The 17,926-nt window shown below is 40.6% G+C and overlaps 1 protein-coding gene across 15 annotated transcripts in view; it reads right to left on the bottom strand.

Annotated features, from left to right (window-relative positions):
* Nucleotides 1-17,926, bottom strand: part of Eya1 (EYA transcriptional coactivator and phosphatase 1) — a 142,083-nt gene that overhangs the window by 46,444 nt on the left and 77,713 nt on the right. For 14 of the 15 annotated variants that reach the window (XR_003950638.1, XM_006495452.4, XM_017315414.2 and 11 more), the window contains 2 exons: nucleotides 16,017-16,156; nucleotides 14,097-14,180 (listed from right to left, as the gene is read on the bottom strand). The exons of the other annotated variant lie outside the window; for it this stretch is intronic. Coding sequence is in view for 13 of the 14 variants with exons in the window: in XM_006495452.4 (XP_006495515.1) it covers nucleotides 14,097-14,180; nucleotides 16,017-16,156 (224 nt within the window). In the remaining variant the exon portion in view is untranslated. The remainder of the gene's footprint in view (nucleotides 1-14,096; nucleotides 14,181-16,016; nucleotides 16,157-17,926) is intronic. 15 annotated transcript variants of the gene reach the window in all.

Below are 17,926 nucleotides of genomic sequence, written 5' to 3' on the forward strand. Positions count from 1 at the left end.
CAGCAATAAGGCAAGGATATTGCTTTTGTCACAGCCATTTACCAGAGTACTAGAAGGCCTAAGAAAAGCAACTATATGAAAGGACAAAAGAAAGATCTGTTTGCAATGAGTTACTTATATTTGGAGAATAGCCCAAATTGCATGAAAAGTGCTAGAAATAATACATTCAACACACTTTCTTTTCTTTTCTTTTCTTTTCTTTCTTTTCTTTTCTTCTTTTTTTGTTTGTTTTAGAGCTTAATTGTAGAAAGGCAGAGAGAAAGAGAGAAGGTTGAGAAAGGCCAGGCATGGCCACGTGGAGGGGGAAGGGAGAGGGAGAGCTAGAGATGAGAATAAGAGAGGTGAGAGCCTAAGAGCCAGCATACTTTCAAGATTGATATAACATGAAAATTAATTGCCTTTCCATATACTAATAGTCAATCAGGGACAGAAATGAAGAAAATTATTTCATTTACAATAACAACTATAAAAGTAAACAAGTAACTACAAAGAAACCAAGGAGAAAAGAATCAACATTTTTTAAGTATAAACTGAAAATAAGAAAAAAATTAAGTAAAAAAAAAAGAAATGCATAGAAAAATAATGTTCATAGATATAAGATACATCAAGATTTTAAAAAACAGTGATTTATAGATTTAATCCATTCCCTAGCAGTCATTATATTTGTATAAATAAAGAAGAAACCATCCTAAAATGTATAAGAACCCTCAAGGGAACTTAGGTCGTCAAAAACAATCATGAAAAAAACCTAACAGGATCAGCAGTCTTCCACTATTAAAATTTAAAATATAAGACCAGTAAACAAGAAGTGGATGCTCACTGCCATCCATTGGACTGAGCACAGGGACCCCAATGATGGAGCTAGAGAGGGTTTGCAGCTCCTTAGGAGGAACAACCAGTACCCCCAGAGCTCCCAGGGACTAAACCATCAACTAAAGAATACACATGGTGGGACTCATGGCTCTAGCTGCATAAGTAGCAGAGGATGGCCTAGTCAGTCATCAATGGGAAGAGAGACCCTTGATCCTGTGAAGGCTCTCTGCCCCAGGGGAATACCAGGGCCAGGAAGCAGGAGTGGGTGTGTTGGTGAGCAGGGGACAGGGGGGAGGGGACAGGGGGTTTTCAAAGGGGAAAGCAGGAAAAGGGAAAACATTTGAAATGTAAATAAAGAAAATATCTAATAAAAATAAATAAATAAAGACCATAGTAAGCAAAGCAACATGTTTTCAAAATAAATATAATTTTGCATTAGTGGAACAGAAAAGGCCAGAAATAAATCCCTGTTCATATAGCTAAACTATTTGTGGAATTAGTATTAAGTCTGTTCAATTGTCTCCGCTACATCTGGATAGCCAGATGAAATAGAATGAAGTTGGGTCTTTACCTTAACACATACAGACATTAACTCACAGTAAGTCAAAGACCTAAACTGTAACTCATTTAGCAGAAAGCCTTCAAGTCCTCGAACATGGTGACACTTTCTTGATGTGACATCAAACATGCAACAAAAGAAAACAGAAAGATTTGCCATCCTTAAAATTAGAACCATGTGTGTCTGTTCAAGGGCACAGCCAACTGAATTAAAAGGCAATCCAGAAAATGAGAAAAATAAAATAGAATTCTTCTTACACCTAGTAACAGGGTAGTGCCCATGATGCATAGAAAATGGCTTCAATTCTAAGAATTACAGCAGCCAAAATGTTGGACAGTCTTGATTTTCTTTTGCTTGTGATACTTTGGGTTGAAAAGACTTTTTAAAATCTTTAATCACACCTAAGGGCATCTGACAAAGGTTTTAAAACCCTCCTGAAAAAGAGCATGCTGAGACTTGGGTAATCTGTACCCAGAGTGAAAGGCTTAGCACAGCATAGGAGCTAAGCCTTCTCTGCCTATGTTAACTTGGCTTGCTTCACTGTATAGTGTCCTTCCCTGGAAACAGGAATGTCTATGTCTGTAATTCAAGCCATTTCACTCATTTATGATACTACTGTCACACTGCAGGGGCGACCTGCTGCGGAGGATCAATCTCAGTGTACTACAGGAACCATAGTAACAGTAGTGAGCCTCACTAGGGCCGCTGGCATTTTGATTTTGACTTTTGGACTCCTAAAGATCCTGAGTGCCAACCCTCCCCAATATCCACAATACCAGAGTCATCATTTGATCTCTATTACTAGACATTTCACACTACACAGATATTCGCAGCTTCTAGGAAGTACTTCTCATGGCTAACCCTGGGACATGGGATGCCCCATTGCTATTGTCAATCCTGACACATTCTGCAGCTTCACTACTAGTTATGTGGTGACACTGGTTTCATTTCACACCAATAGCAGATTATTGAAGCTTTAACCATCCTTTGGCAAAAGTCACCTTTATAAGAAATTTCTTAGGGGCAAATTCTATGATTATGTGCCTATACCTATACAGGCCATTAGTATCTCAGACTAGGATAGTACAAAATAGAGGCATGGGGAAGTATGTGTTTTAGGTACTGTACTGGCTAGTTTTGTGTCAACTTGACACAGCTGGAGTTATCACAGAGAAAGGAGCTTCAGTTGGGGAAATACCTCCATGAGATCCAGCTGTAGGCATTTTGTCAATTAGTGATCAAGGGAAGAGGTCCCCTTGTGGGTGGTGCCATTTCTGAGCTGGTCATCTTGGGTTCTATAAGAGAGCAAGCTGAGCAAGCCAGGGGAAGCAAGCCAGTAAGTAACATCCCTCCATGGTCTCTGCATCAGCTCCTGCTTCCTGACTTGCTTGAGTTCCAGTCCTGACTTCCACAGCAGTATGACTTCCACAGCTTCCTGATGAACAGCAGTATGGAAGTGTAAGCTGAATAAACCCTTTCCTCCCCAACTTGCTTCTTGGTCATGGTGTTTGTGCCGGGATAGAAACCCTGACTAAGACAGTACCACAGTAGCTACAGCCCTGAGGTTTTTGTCTATGTTTAAGAGAAGGCCACTTATATGCAGTCCCATGTTCTGATTTACTTCAAGGATATTTTAATGATCACTAATGAGCTACTCTATGACACAGGGTGAACCATTGGGTACATCTACTATTTGAACTTAACTACTGTGTAAATAAAAGTTGTTTGGAGATGCCAGTCATCATCTCTAATTATCTTGCCTTTATCAGCAAGTTATACTATTTTATGTCACAGCTGTTATTAGCTTTCATACTCCAAGGGAAAGCGCCAACAGGAGCTCTTTAATTTACTGCCTGAACAGCGGAGCAATGATGCTGTGAAGTTGCTTGGTCACTCTATGTGGAGCGCAGCTTGGTGAAATGATCAGAAAACAGATTTCAGTGCTTTTGAAAGGAATGACAAAGCAGGACAGCCATTTGCTTCATCTTACTGATAGTCTTGTGCAAGTCTACACAACTTCCCTATACACTGGCAGCTTCATCTCTGTGGCAATGTAACCCAGAGCCAGCTGGCCCATGCTGCTTGCTCACAGTTCACAGGATCCAACACTGCTGAGCAGTCAGAGCATCTGCGAGGGCTCTCTCCCTCATTCTCTTTGCTACTGGTCTTTGGTCAGTTGGAATTCTCACTTCTGGAGCTTCCTGCGTGCCCAGAACAGTGAAAGGACATTCATCAAGCACATTGCGGCAAATAATACACAAAAGACCAGTGAGTCTCAGCCAAGCCCATGAGCGTCCTGTCTACCGCTGGAGATGGAAGAGTTGCACACTGGATACTGTGGTCACAAACAGCCAAAGCAAGAAACGTGTAACACTTCTCACCAGCTGGCTTTAGGCCACACTACACTCTATTTTTAGTGGTAAATGCAACCCCTCAGAAATTTGTTTTTATTCATTTTCTCAAACAGAAAAACAAAACAAAATAAAACAACTACTTTTGGCTCAGTGCTTGCTGCCCCTCAAGATTGAACAAAAGATAGAAATTTGAAGGAAATCCCATTTCTTTTCTCTCTTTTTTTTTTTTCCGGCTTTACAAATGGGATACTGAATGTTTTCTGCACATAATAGCAAAACAACCTTTCTCCTTCATCTACAAAGCTTTAATCTAGACATTTCTCTAGCAACCACCACAACTTTGTATGAAACTACATTTTAAAAGGTACACCCTGGGCTACTAAGTTTTGATTGAATAAAGGCCAAACATCACAGTAGATTCATGCAGTCCAAAAGTCATTTCCGTCTTATTATAAAAATCTTTATTATAAATTTATTATCTTTAAATAGAAATGTCAGTGAAGATTTTTCACTGTTTGGGGAACCTGAAAAATTCTTCCAGTTCTGATGAACTCAGATGACTTAGAAGCCATGGTTAATTAAAAACCAGAATAACTTATCAAATAAATCATAAATTAATGAAATAAAATCAAAATAAAAAACTCTGAATTTTGCTCTTTACATTGTTATCATGCTCCCATTTTCAATGTACAAGTATGTTTAAAATATATGCTGTCTATTGCATAGCTCATTCCCATACATGTACCCTACTTTTCCTTCAAAATCAGGGCTACACCGATCCCTAGCAATCACTCTGCTGCTTTGAAGGGCAAATTAAAGTGTATCTAAAGCATATCGCATTCTTTACGTTGCTATTTATTCATCTTAAACCTAAGATGAAGAGAGCGTGTACAAGACAGTTCAACTTTTACAGAAATTACAAGCAGGAGCTCTGGCTATGGTATTTATATTTTTAATTCATGCAAGTGCACCTGGGGCTGTTAAAAGCTATCTTCCCTGGTTCTATGTGGGCAGCAAAGCATAGCAGGAAGCAATCACTGCTGACTGGTGACACATGAGCAGGCTTACAAGGGTTTGTCAGCTCAATGTGAAAACCATGCTCAAGCCAAGCACAAATCTTTGGGGGAATATCAATCAAATGAAAGGAAACAAATATTTGTTTAAGCCCCTTAAACAGTACCTTATTTAGAATGCTAATACTACAGACACAAACAGGGCCTGCCTGTCATTTAAAAATTCCCTCTATTCAGGAGCTTTTGTTTTGAGAGAAAAGGATGCTGAAAAACAGGAATGGGCACTTTGAGGACTGAAGTGGTTTATTTTTAAAGCTCCATGCTAGTTGTTCACTGGATGGAGTTTGATGGTACGGTTTGTAAATTGCTTACTTATCTGAGAAAAAAAATATTGTGAGATGTTTATTTCTTTTACAAAACAATGAAGGTTTCTCAAGGGGCGTGTTCTACTACCAAGTCCCAGGGTTCCCCTAAAGGCTCTCTTTCTACCTGACAGGCACCCAGGGGGTGATGGCTCTGTAGAGGGTAGGAAGGCCATCTCACTGGGTAGCTGGGGTGAAATGCTGTTTAGAATGTTGGATGTAGTTCTATTGTCAATTAGGGAATAATCCATGAGAGCTTACACACTTTAGAAAAGCAGATCATGGTTGAACTATTGCCTGGTTGAGTTGGACACAGAATATCCAGTAATGTTAAGCAGGTCATTTTTCCTGACCTTAGCCTGTGTTCATTTTTTTTTTTTTTTAATTTAAGAGATGCCCTTTCAACATCAAGGAAATAATAACCTAGTAGAGAATTAAGAGAAAGACCTTCACCACTGTAAAGATTAATTTCAATTGTGGAGAACACCCAATGAATCCCAAACATGGGACAATTGCCAAGACAGTGGTATAAAGAGGAAGGAAAAGGAAGAACAGTAGTGTGCACCCAGCCAATTGGCCTCCACACTCAGAGCCCACAGATGCCAAGGGCAAGACCAACAGCTAAATCCAATCAAAGGACCTATCAAGATCTCATTTGTGACTACTCTCCTATCTCTCTCTCTCCTTTCTAGTGTTACAGCCACTCTTTAGATCATTTTTCCTTCCTATGCTAAGCACTGCACAATGATTTTCTCTGCTATCAGATTAGTCTCAGCTGTACATTTCCATTGTGTTGGTACCTTGTGTGATATTTCTCATGGCATCCCCATGCTCACGGAGTAAGTTCTTCACACTATATTCTGCCCACAACACTACTTTGAAGACTATGTTTTAATCCTGGTGTTGTCTGGTAATAGATGTACTTTGTGTGAGTAATGTTAAGTATTCCCTGCCAATTCTTTTCATTGAAAGCCTTAGAAGTTGGATGAAGCGTCACCAGCCTTATTACCATATTGACACAGGTTCTGCCATTCATTTTCTCCAAGGATGATCCTATATGCTTTATAGGTATGGGTTTTTGGTATATATTCTTGTTCTAACAAAATATACAGGGCCACCCATCACATGTGCTGGACCCCAAAACAAGAAATAGCAGGTTTCAGACAGGCAATGCCAACAGTAAGTACATTTTTGGATGCTTGGCACTGTTTTCCAGCAACATCTAGGATTGCTTCCACATTTCAGATGGGGTCATCAAGGAGGCAGAAGTGACTGAGATCCAAGGTGGTTTTTGCAAAGTCTCGGAGAAAAGGAGACGGCTGGGGATAGCAAGCCAGAGCAATGGTGGGGAGCTGTTGTGATTCCGCTCCTTAGCTCCATCCAATTTGCAGTGGTGAGCAAGCAAACTCGGCTGCACCAATGTGGGCAGTCAGATAATGGGCCCCTATGGATGCTCTAAGTACCTGAAGTTCTGAGCTAAGAGGAAGGTGATGGTAAATAACGGGAAAGGAAGTGGCATTGGGACAAGGGTGAGGACAAAGGAAGAGGAAGTTTATTCAGTCCGGCATGTCTTTCATGTTCAAGAAACGTATTTTCATCTAGGTGTGTTTTTATTTTGTTTTTGTGTTGTTGTTTTGTTTGTTTTTCGGCTGCCCTGAAACTAGCTCTGTAGATCAGGCTGGCCTCCAACCCACAGAAATACACCTGCCTCTGCCTCCCAAGTGCTGTGGTAAAAAGGCATGCACCACCACTGCCCTGCTTGTTTTGAGGCTTTATATTCTATGCCATCCCACAGCATCCGCAGGTTGTATTTGGGACCATATGTTACCTTCTCATTTTGACCCAATTTAACATTAACATACAAAGAAGAAATCCTTTGGGATATCTGTCTTCTTCCAGGTCCCCAGACATAAGGCCGGGGCTCTTTGCTAGGGTTATTAGAGCCCCCAGGGACTGTAGAAATGATGTGGGTTCACGCACAGGTCAAAATTGAGAACTAGCTCTGTGACTGCTGCATGTTCATTAAACTTGGGAGAAGGAACTTGAAGAGGTTTAAGGTCATCTTCAGGGTGTGAGGCAAGCCGGGGTTACATAAGACCATGTCTCAAATAGAAAAGTTTAATTGTGTTTGCATCATTTCCTGTTAAAACTGTTAATTGTGTTTGCGTCATTTCCTGTTACAACTGTTAATTGTGTTTGTGTCACTTCCTGTTACAACTGTTAATTGTGTTTTCGTCATTTCCTGTTACAACTGTTTCTTAGAAGGCAGTGCCATCTCTCTAATGAATTTGCTGGCCTAAGCTTCACCAGGTTCCAAATTCATATCGCTGATGCTTACACGGCTTGATTTCACAGCCAGCCACAGTGCTGTGGTCCCCATATCCCAAAGGGATGAGGAAAAGGAATCAGAACTAACTCAAAGTTCAGAGGAGAGGAGAGACCTTTCTCTTAAGGGGCAGAAAAATCAGGATTTCAGGCTTACATTTCCTGTGGCACATATTCTTGTTTTGGTTTTAAGAATACTTTACAAAAATGAAATAAGCCTCTTAGCTTAAAGAAGCTGCATAAAGCAGGCTGTGGAGCATATTTGGCCTATGGATTAGGGTCTATCAGTCTCTGGTCTAAATGCTGAAAAACTGGGAGATGTGGAAATTGCATGAAATACAAATCCTAAAAGTATAGATCTGGTTTTCTTGGACCATGGCCATGTTTGTTTCTGCACCATCCCCAGCTGCCTGAGCACTGTCAGGAAAAGTGGGAGAGTTATGCCACCATTGTGACTCTGGTCCAGTTCCAAAATGGAGGGAACAATTTTAAGTGTCTAGACCCTCTTGGGAATTTAGCATTCATTGTCTGTCAAACAGAGGAAGATGAAGCAACTACCATCACTGGCCAATCGGAATACCCAGGTGAAATGATCTAGAAGAACTGCTCCTACCACTACCCCACCCTCATACAGTAAATGCTTATTCCCACGAGAGAGGCTCAGGCAGCATAAGGTCACAATGACATTCGAGAGTCTCTTAGAACCTTGGCACATTCTACCGCAAACACTTAAAGTGCAGCTGAAAGCTCAGTAGGTCATATGCCTTTCTTCCTATTGGCTTTTGCAATCAGTGAGATTTGGGTTAAGTGCTGGAGTAATCCTGCAAGCCAAGCATTAAGCTCAAGCTCAGTGGATGTGCAGTTGACTCTCAATCAGAATATGAACTTGGAACTGAGACAGATATACTTGAACTTAAGTCTCCAATTTCTATCATACCATAAGACATGTCACATACTGCAATTCATGAGGTTGAAGCCACTGCCACCATATTACTCACTGGCAATCTTGCTGGGATTCAAGAATTTTATTGTTGTTGTTTTCTGATATTTAAGGCAAGGGATTTGCTGTTGCAGTTGTAGTTAACAATAAGGTCTCGTCTATATTCAAATATATGTACTTACCATTTGACAAAAGCCAGGTATAATATTCTGTTTTAATTATTTTGTGTGTGACCTCAAATCGTGTTGATTCACAATCTATAAATTAAGTTTAGGAACAAGCTAGGAGGAGGACTACATGTCTGTAATCCCAGCACTTGGGAGGTAGAAGCAAGAAGATCAAGGTGTTCAAGGCATCCCTTGACTTCATAGGTAGTTTCAGGTCAGCCAGGGCTACATAAGACTGTCTCAATTAATAGTAGCAACAACAAGCTAACAAACAAATAAATAAAACAGCCTACTAGCCTGGGAAGCAAGCTCAACAGCATCACTACTGAATTCAGTGAGTATCAGACAATTTAGTGTGAGGAGGACCCGTAATTAAACCTGCTTCTCTTTCTGCCATCCTTTTCTATCTTAAGTGTTTATGGTTTGGTTTTGTATAAAATAAAATTTGGGTTGTAATACTATTAATTTCCACACTAACCAAAACTCCAGGAATGAGGGATACTAATTAGCAATAAAGAGTGTTGTGCTTCCAGCAGGAGCCTAGCATGACAGCCATCTGAGAGGCCCGACCCAGCAGCTGACTGAGACAAATGCAGATACCCACAAGCAGCAAACATTGGACAGAGGTCCCGGACCACTATAGAAGAGTTAGGGAATAAGGCCCTCAAGGTGATAGCAACCCTACAGGAAGACCAAAAGTGTCAAAACCTGGACTCCTGGGAGCTCCTAAAGACCAAGCCACCAACCAAAGAGCATACATGGGCTGGTCCAACCCCCTCTCCCCACATATACATAGCAGAGTCTGCCTTGTCTGGCCTCAGTGAGAAAGGCTACAGCTAATCCTGTGGAGACCTGATGCAGCAGGGTGGGCATAATAACTAGGAGGGGGCAAAGGGGCAAAGGGCATGGGGGATGAAGGAAGGAACTCTGACAGGGGGACATGGAGGGAAGGAAGCATTTGGGATGTGAATTAATTAATTGATTGATTAAAAACGACATTTAATAAAAGGAAAAACACTGTTTCTTATAAGCATGAAAAGAAAAAGAGTAAGTATTGAGGGATCAAAGAACTTGGCTAAAGATACAACATTTTCTTATGAGCAAGGACTCACTCTGAGTCATCCATGTAAGGGGAAGTGAATACTGTTAAGTTTGGTGTTTATAATTCAATATTGAAAATTGGATTATATTGTCTGTTTTAAGGAGAACAATCTATTGGGGGGAAGGGACCTAAATTTTTAGTAAAACTTAGGAATTTTGATTTAGCTTGGAAACAGTTTTAAAAAATGCAGTAAACAAAAGTGACTAGAATACAGATTTCTAGAACCAACCTAAGGACAGACTCTACATTCCTGCTAACAAGTGCTATTTCTTTCTTCTGCCTTGGTAGGTTGTACAGAGCACCCCCTTTTTGTCCTTACCACCTTTGTTACAAAACAGCACTTCCATATAACACCCAGCATGCCTTCTTCCCACAGCTAGGATTACACAGAAGGTGGGACATTCTCGAACCTCTGGAGGGAGGTATATATTGCTATAACATGCCCTAATTTTGCATTCTATCTACCAGATCCCGTATCCCCTTACTAAATGGCTCACTCATTTAGTTGCCTAAGCTACTGTGACTAAGCTCCTTCTCAGGTATCTGGTTCCCATAGAGACAAAACAGCCACCACTTTGTCCAGCATTCATTTCTTTCTATGCATTTAGAGGAAGGCGGAGCCACATACCTCCCCAACAATGGCCAAGAACATAAGTAAATCTGCACTCCAAAGGGGCAGATTGCCACTAAGCTACTTTTAGACTGTGGGGAACAAAAGGGATGCAAGCTATTCCAATCTGCATGGTTACTATCATTGTTTGGAAGAATTCTGAACAAACCTCATAGTTTTCAAGGAGTTATCACCTAATTTGAGAACAACTTCTACCCAATTCTAATGTCCCCTAATGAGAGTAATATTAGGCAAATCCTCTTGCATAGTTCTGTTTGCTTCTCATTTCCTTAGCAATGAATATCCCTGAACGTATCTCCAGCAAAAAGACAACAGGTTGGTCATAGCATCCAACACAGAGAAGATGCTAGACACATGTTTGGGAGGAATCAGTCAAGGAGCTGAGGTGCTTCTAGATCTAAGCTTCACAGTATTAATGTTAAAACTGGTGCCCACAGCTCTGGCCACTTCTCCAAAGAACACTGGGTTTACCTGCCAGCCACTGTCTTGCTTGTCTAAGAAGTATGTCAAAACTATCCAAGGTTTCCCTACCACCCATATCCCCAGGTTTTCCTGACAATCAGTTCATCCTACATGTGACTGTTCCCTCAGTCTCAAAGGATACAGCTCAGAAATCACCCTTTTCTTTTATCTACTTTGCTCTTCTATCCTCTGCCCCAGTCCAAGTCTACATCCTACTCACTGCACAATCCAAAATCCACCCATTCTCTCTAGACGGATTGTGGACCAGATGATTTCTCTTCCCATGCCAATAACTATCCATTCACATGTAAAGTAATCTAAAGCTTTAAATCACCTCTCTACTGAGGACCCCCCGCAAATCCCCACCAATGACTTTCCTTCTTTCTTTTTTCCCTTCTAATTCTTTTATTAGATATTTTCTTTATATGCATTTCAAATGTTATCCTGAAAGTTCCCTATACCCTCTCCCCCACCCTGCTCCCCTACCTACCCACTCCCATTTCTTGGTCCTGGCATTCCCCTGTACTGGGGCATATAAAGTTTGCAATACCAAGGGGCCTCTCTTCCCAGTGATGGCAGACTAGGCCATCTTCTGCTACATATACAGCTAGAGATACTTTCCTTGTTTCTAATAATGAAATCTGCCTTCAATGCAGATGGCTGGGAGACCCTGTGTGAACTTTGCTCTTCTTCCTGGCCACAGCTTTAGAAAGGCTCCATCTCCAATGCTACACTGCTACTCAAGCCCCTTCATCCCTCAAATAGCAAACTCTTCTGTAGTCCTGCACTTGATATTCTGCTTAAAGCCGTTTCTCCTGGTGGGCACAGTGACCTGAGGCCATGCTGGCTTCAGAAGCAAAGTTACATGCAGGAAGATTTTCCTCAAATGTATTGCCTAGTATTTATAAGACTACTCAACAGGAGGGTTCTATCCTGCGATCCCACATGGTGGATGTAGAAAACTGACTCCCACAAGTTGTCCTATGATCTTCATGTTCATGCCATGGCATGTATGCACACACACACACACACACACACACACACACACACACAATAAAAGCAAAAAATTGAAAAACGAAATGGGCTTCCTGAAAGCATAAACCCCATCAATGTGTCAATGTAGGAACCAATTAGAGTCCTAGTCTACAGAATGTATACATATGACTTATGAAAGTAATATGAGAAAAAAAATCAACAAAAAAGTAAACTATATCATGTGCACTACTACAATAACAGTAAAAAAAGAAAAGAGACTGAATCCTATTTGATGAAGTCTCAAAATACAAATGGCTGACACTTTCAGAACCCCTCTAATACATAGGGCATTACTGAGAGAGCATTTTGTCCCTACATTGCTAAGAACTGAAAGAAAAAAATCTTAAGCCAATGGTCCTAATCTTGGTGGGAACTCCACATCCAAACCAATGACTTATGGCCACAGGCTGCCAGAAGGTCACTAGGCTGTGTGGTGCCTCCACTTTATTATATACTGGCAATCTGTGGTTCTGAAAATAGTGGCCACTTTCTTTGTCTATCAGTGTGGTAGATAAAGGCTTGTGACTTTCTGTGTGGTTTCAAATGCTGCATGTGTCAACAGCTTCTCTTTTCAACACTCCTGAGTGAGCTCCACTCACCACCAGCTCTCTTCCTTGGGAGTAACTGAGAACACCCTGTGACTTAGTTAAGATGATTGTCAAGGCTCTACTAACTATTTATAGGTTATAGTTAGCTTTATGTAGTAGCTTTTAAAATAGGGATTGATACATTTATAGTACAATTCTGTATTGTACCTAAAAAAAAAAAAAAAAAAAAAAAAAAACACTGCCACCAACAACCCAGCTAGAATTTACTGACTTCTTACTGCTGTGTGTTCACTGCCTAGTACAAGTTTCTTCCTTTCTTCCTTCCTTTCTTTCTTTCTTTCTTTCTTTCTTTCTTTCTTTCTTTCTTTCTTTCTTTCTTTCTTTCTTTCTTTCTTTCTCCCCTTCCCTTCCCTTCTTCCCTTCCCTTCCCTTCTTTTTTCTTTTCTTTTCTTTTCTCTCTCTCTCTCTCTCTCTCTCTCTCTCTCTCTCTCTCTCTTTCTTTCTTTCTTTTTTTTTTTTTTTTGGTGTGAGGGGTTGCTGATGGATTATTTGATTTAATTTTCATTGTCATCCCCCAGGGAATGTATTTAGGCATAAGATGGGCTATATGGTACTTCACATAGATGACTGAATACAAACTCAAATGATGGGATGGTCCAGCTCTTATAGAAATGTGTGTGCACATGTGTATGCGCAAATACTTCAAGGCTTTTATAATTAGACCTCTTACTAATAATTTGAAACTTGGACTGTGAATCTTAAGGGATAATGTCTCTTTTTCACCTCCAGACTTAAGTCAACCTCAGGGACTAGATGTATTTTTATTGAAATAAGTATCTGTTAAAAGAATGACTGTCCTATCATATTTATAATGAGAGTCTGTTACCTTTTACAGTGTCAGTTTTGATGTTGATAAATCTCTGGTCTCAGTGATAAAAGAATTTAATGTCTTGGTTTCCAAACCAGTCTTAGCTTTAACGATCTAGGATTCATAATTTATTTAGCCATTAAAAAGTTATATGTATATATGATACATATATGTATATATAAGGTAATCTTAGAAAATATCAATGTCTAATTTAAATAACATGGTTTTGCACGGCTAAAGTGTTTTAAAATCAACAAGTAACACATTGCAAACAGTTTCTAAGCTTTTAGGAAATCCAAATACCATAACAATGGGAAACGATCTCTGATGTTATTCTTTACCAATTCACCAAAATAAATACCACAATAGACAGATTAAACAACTTTAATAAGGGAGTATTAATATTACTGTCATTTGGAGCTTATTGTCATATACTATTTACATTAATTTAGCCCAAACTGAAAAGGGTCACATAAAAGTATCCATAGTAGATGTCTTAAAAAGCAAAACACCAACCCTGCTAATCGCTGCAGACAACAATGAATGACACTTGTCCCACTGAATGCTTTAAGAATAAAAGACAGAGCAGATAGTAAAAGCACAACCAACAGGCTTAGCTTGTGACATATGTTAACAAATGTCTGATCACGTTTCCCATGGTGGGGGTTCGTGCAGGGAGACAAAGCATAAGCTGAATGGAATCTGTCTCATTTCTAAGGCATAAAAATAATCTTTCCTCTTCCCCGCTTGTACTTTTGCCTTACTTATGTGTTTGACCACACTAATAAATTATGTTCCTTTTTAAATCTTAAATGCATTGCTTAAACTTAAATGCCATTCATTGGACAGAAATCAATAAGTAAATTCAAGGCACATTGACCCTCGAGCAATTCCAAACTGGTGCTTGGTCTACTCACCCTCCCGTATCTGTTGGCGTAGGACCCCGTGAGCAAGGAGTGGAAAACAATGATGGTCTCGTCCAGGTCCCAGATGAACACTCTCTATGAGGGAAGAGCTGAGTCAATGCACCTTGGCTTTGCTTGGTAACTTTTATCAGTTAATGTTGACATGATGTGCAAGTTTTGAAATGGTATACACAATGAAAGATCTGAATTTATGCTTTGTCCACACTCAGCTTTTCCTAAGGGCATCTCCCAACTGTCAGGTCTAGTCTCGGATGAGGTACAGGACAGTTGTGTTAGTAAAGTCAATGTGAATGTAGAAAAGAGGCTTTTCTAGTCAATAGTAATGTCTCCATTTCAGTCCCCAAGAGATCGACCATGACTTGACAGTGCTCTATTTATAAGTTTGAAGAGACAGAAGTTAAAAGGAACTCTCATGACTTATGCTAAGCAAGTTAAATATCAATCATTTCAAGAAGAAATTGAAGCTTTAAATAGTTTACTTATGTCACATTAGCAATCAAGCAGTTATCATAAGGATGAGTTATAGCGCTGGCTCTCAGGGCATCTGAGTTCTGCATGCAGCAACAGACATACTTTGAAAAACAAGCTAACTTCACTGCATATGTGCACACATACTTATCTGATACAAAGTCCAGGATACAGCCATTTATATATGATTTACATTTTATTGGGTATTCTGAGTAGTCTAGATATGGTTTAAATGGTTGAGAGACAAGAGATGCTGCTAAGTGGTAGAGTGCTTGCTTAGCATGACTGGGCTTCAGTCCCCAGGACAAAGAGCAGGGAGACTACACAGGGTGTGTGTGAACAGCATGTTGCTTATGGGGGACTTGGACACCTGGGAATTTGGGTATCAACAGGAGGGATCTTTGAGCATGTCCCCTGTGGATATTGAGGAGAAACTATGCATTTTTGATCAGGTGTTTTAGGTTTTCAAATTAAGCAGCCACCCCACACAAACTCTTAGACACTCAGGGGGTATTTTGAACTGGGCTTGGAGTTCATTTCAAAAAGTTCTTTGAGATGCTGTGACATCTCCATAGCCTGTTCATCTCCCTCACACCAGCACACTCATGTACATAGATGCTGCTGGAAAATGTCCATCTTCTCTTCAAAAAATAATCAAGTTTTCCACCATCAGATTTTACTTTGGCCAAAAACAGAAACTTAATTGCAGTGGCTTTGAGGCAATGAGATCTGCTACCCTGTCAGTTTTTGCTTAATCCCCCAGCCTTTGAACTCCACCAAAACATGTTCTCAGTAGCTGATTACCATTTCATTTTAGAACACTGCATTTTTCTCTTTCTCCATGTACCCAGCCATGTCTTTACTTTCAAAGTGGCTTTGCCTCTGCTCTTTCAGGATCACACTTACTTAATGGGAATGGTAGTGACACACAACAGTGCAGTAGAATTTTGTTAAGGCAGAACTGCTTTGTTATCCTTTGAGTTTTGTTTGTGCGAAACAGGGTGCCACACAGCCAGGCTGGCCTCAAACTCACAATGAGCCAAGAATAACTTTGAACTTTTGGTCCTTCTACCTCAATTTCCCATATGCTTGAAAGACATGTGTGTGTCACCACACCTAGCTACTATTAGTAAAGAATTGCCTAAAGCTGGGGAGACATCCTATGGTGTCCACATATGTAGCTTGTTTGAGATCTTGTGTTCCATCTCCAGGGCTTCAGAACAACAGCAAGAATATCTACTAACGACCCACATCAGCTATGAAAACTGTGGGTAGACAGGTAATATGAAAGAGGGAAAACTGGTCTACTTTTTCAATACAAGCAATAAGCCATAACAAGAGTGTTGGGGTCCTTCCTCGCTGATGTTCACAGGCTAGTTCTCCTGATGCAGCAATGAGCGACGTGACACCTTGTTCCTTATTTTAGTACAGGCAATGTCATACCTCAAGGTCAGAATCCGGGGGAGGGGAGGGATTATTGTTTCTTCTGCCTCGGCCACGTGACTTCCCATCTGAACCTCGACGCAGCCGCTCGGAGTCAGTCTCTTTAATGGGTGTGGAAGGACTGTGGATTGTACTGTACTCTGTAAGGACATAAGAACTTTCAAGTCCCGCTATCATGGTGCCAAGAACAGCTTAATTCACAGGGAAGTTACATTCCATTTAGCTTTAATCCAACGTTTTCTTTTACATGCATTAGGAAATAGCTCGACGGTGGTGGCACACGCATTTAATCCCAGCACTTGGGAGGTAGAGGCAGGCAGATTTCTGAGTTCGAGGCCAGCCTGGTCTACAAAGTGAGTTCCAGGACAGCCAGTGCTATTCAAAGAAACCCTGTCTCAAAAAACCAAAGGGGGAAAAAAAAGGAAATAGCTCAGGAGATGTGAGAATCTAAGACTTGTTTTGAAAGTACAGTGTGACCATAAGCCACTCAACTTTGACTAAGCTTGTAGGACAGCAGGTTGTCCTGGATTGCCTCTAGTTTCCTGGGGTCTCTGTGATGAGCTGACGCTTCCTTCCCAATGGATGATCTCCACTGCTCCCTCCCCAGTGCTCTGTACCACTTCACCCTGACTCCATAAATGGCTCTTCGCCATCCAGGGAGCCTGATATTTGATTCAGCTCTGGCTCCCGCAGTTACAAACAGGATTCTGGTTCATGGAGAGAGATGAAAAGCCAGCCAGCCCCAGGGCAGGGAAATCTGAGTCATAGGGAAAAATGTTTTTTTTTCCAACATTGAAAATCACCACTTTCTCCCTTATTGTATGTGAGAATAAGACAAAGAATTGAGGCAGGCAGCAGACTTTTCGACAGTGCCCACCTGGGTTCTTCTTGTGTTGTAGCCTTTTTAAAGCAAACATCTAACACTAGGCCTAACATTAAAATTACTCATCTGGCTTCCTCAGAGAAACCACTGGCATAAATGCATAGAAACCACAAAATGAAGAGCAACTCCAAAAAGGCTGGAAGCAATAGCTGAGCAGGTGCTGTAGACTCTGAGGAAGATTCTAATCCCGTGTGCAGAATGAACAAACCTGCCACTTTCACCTCCTATTCTGGTCAGGACTCCCATCAGATAATGTCTCCTTTGCCAGACGTCCAGATGGCCCTGTGGTGATTTTCCCCACGAGGCTCAGAGCCACATTTCTTCACTAGATAAAGATGAGGAGCTCTCTATTTGATATGAATACTTCTTCCTCACTGTGATCTTGTTGATCATTCATTACCAGACAGAAAATACAAGGGCAACAGAAAGCCTGGCAGCCTTCGATAGTACACCTTGGGTCCTAAGTCTACCTTATCCACCACAGGTCCTCTGAGGTCAAAACATGGCACCAACATTGTTTCCAAACTAAAAAATGCATCTCTGATCTTTGTGAGAGAGGATCCACAGCAGCAGACTTCCACAAGTCATTTCCATATCTCAGCCACTTGCTCTGCATGTCTTGTTAAATATTAACTCACCAGATCACCAGGACTCAGCAGAGACACTTGTGTGTCCTTTTCATCACAAACAGAATTATGAACTCCCTTATATAAATGGGCGATGGGACTTTCCTACCCAGAAGCCAACAATATGACCTATAAGCCACTCACTCATTTGTTTTCCTAAGACAGTCCAAACAATGCCTCTTGTCAGGTCTGCTTAGGATTTGTTTGTAAGCTAACTCATTTCATAGAAATGTTAGACTCAGGCATAAAGAAGAGTAATATTATGTCATTTTCAGAAAAATTGATGAAACTGGAGATTATCATATCATGAGAATCTAGATTTAAAAAAGACAAATTTCTGCATTTCTTTGTTATATAAAACATAGATTCAAAATATATGACATGGAAGCACATGGGGACTA

This window comes from Mus musculus, chromosome 1, assembly GCF_000001635.26.
Source record: "Mus musculus strain C57BL/6J chromosome 1, GRCm38.p6 C57BL/6J".
In the NCBI taxonomy this organism is placed as follows: Eukaryota; Metazoa; Chordata; class Mammalia; order Rodentia; family Muridae; genus Mus; species Mus musculus.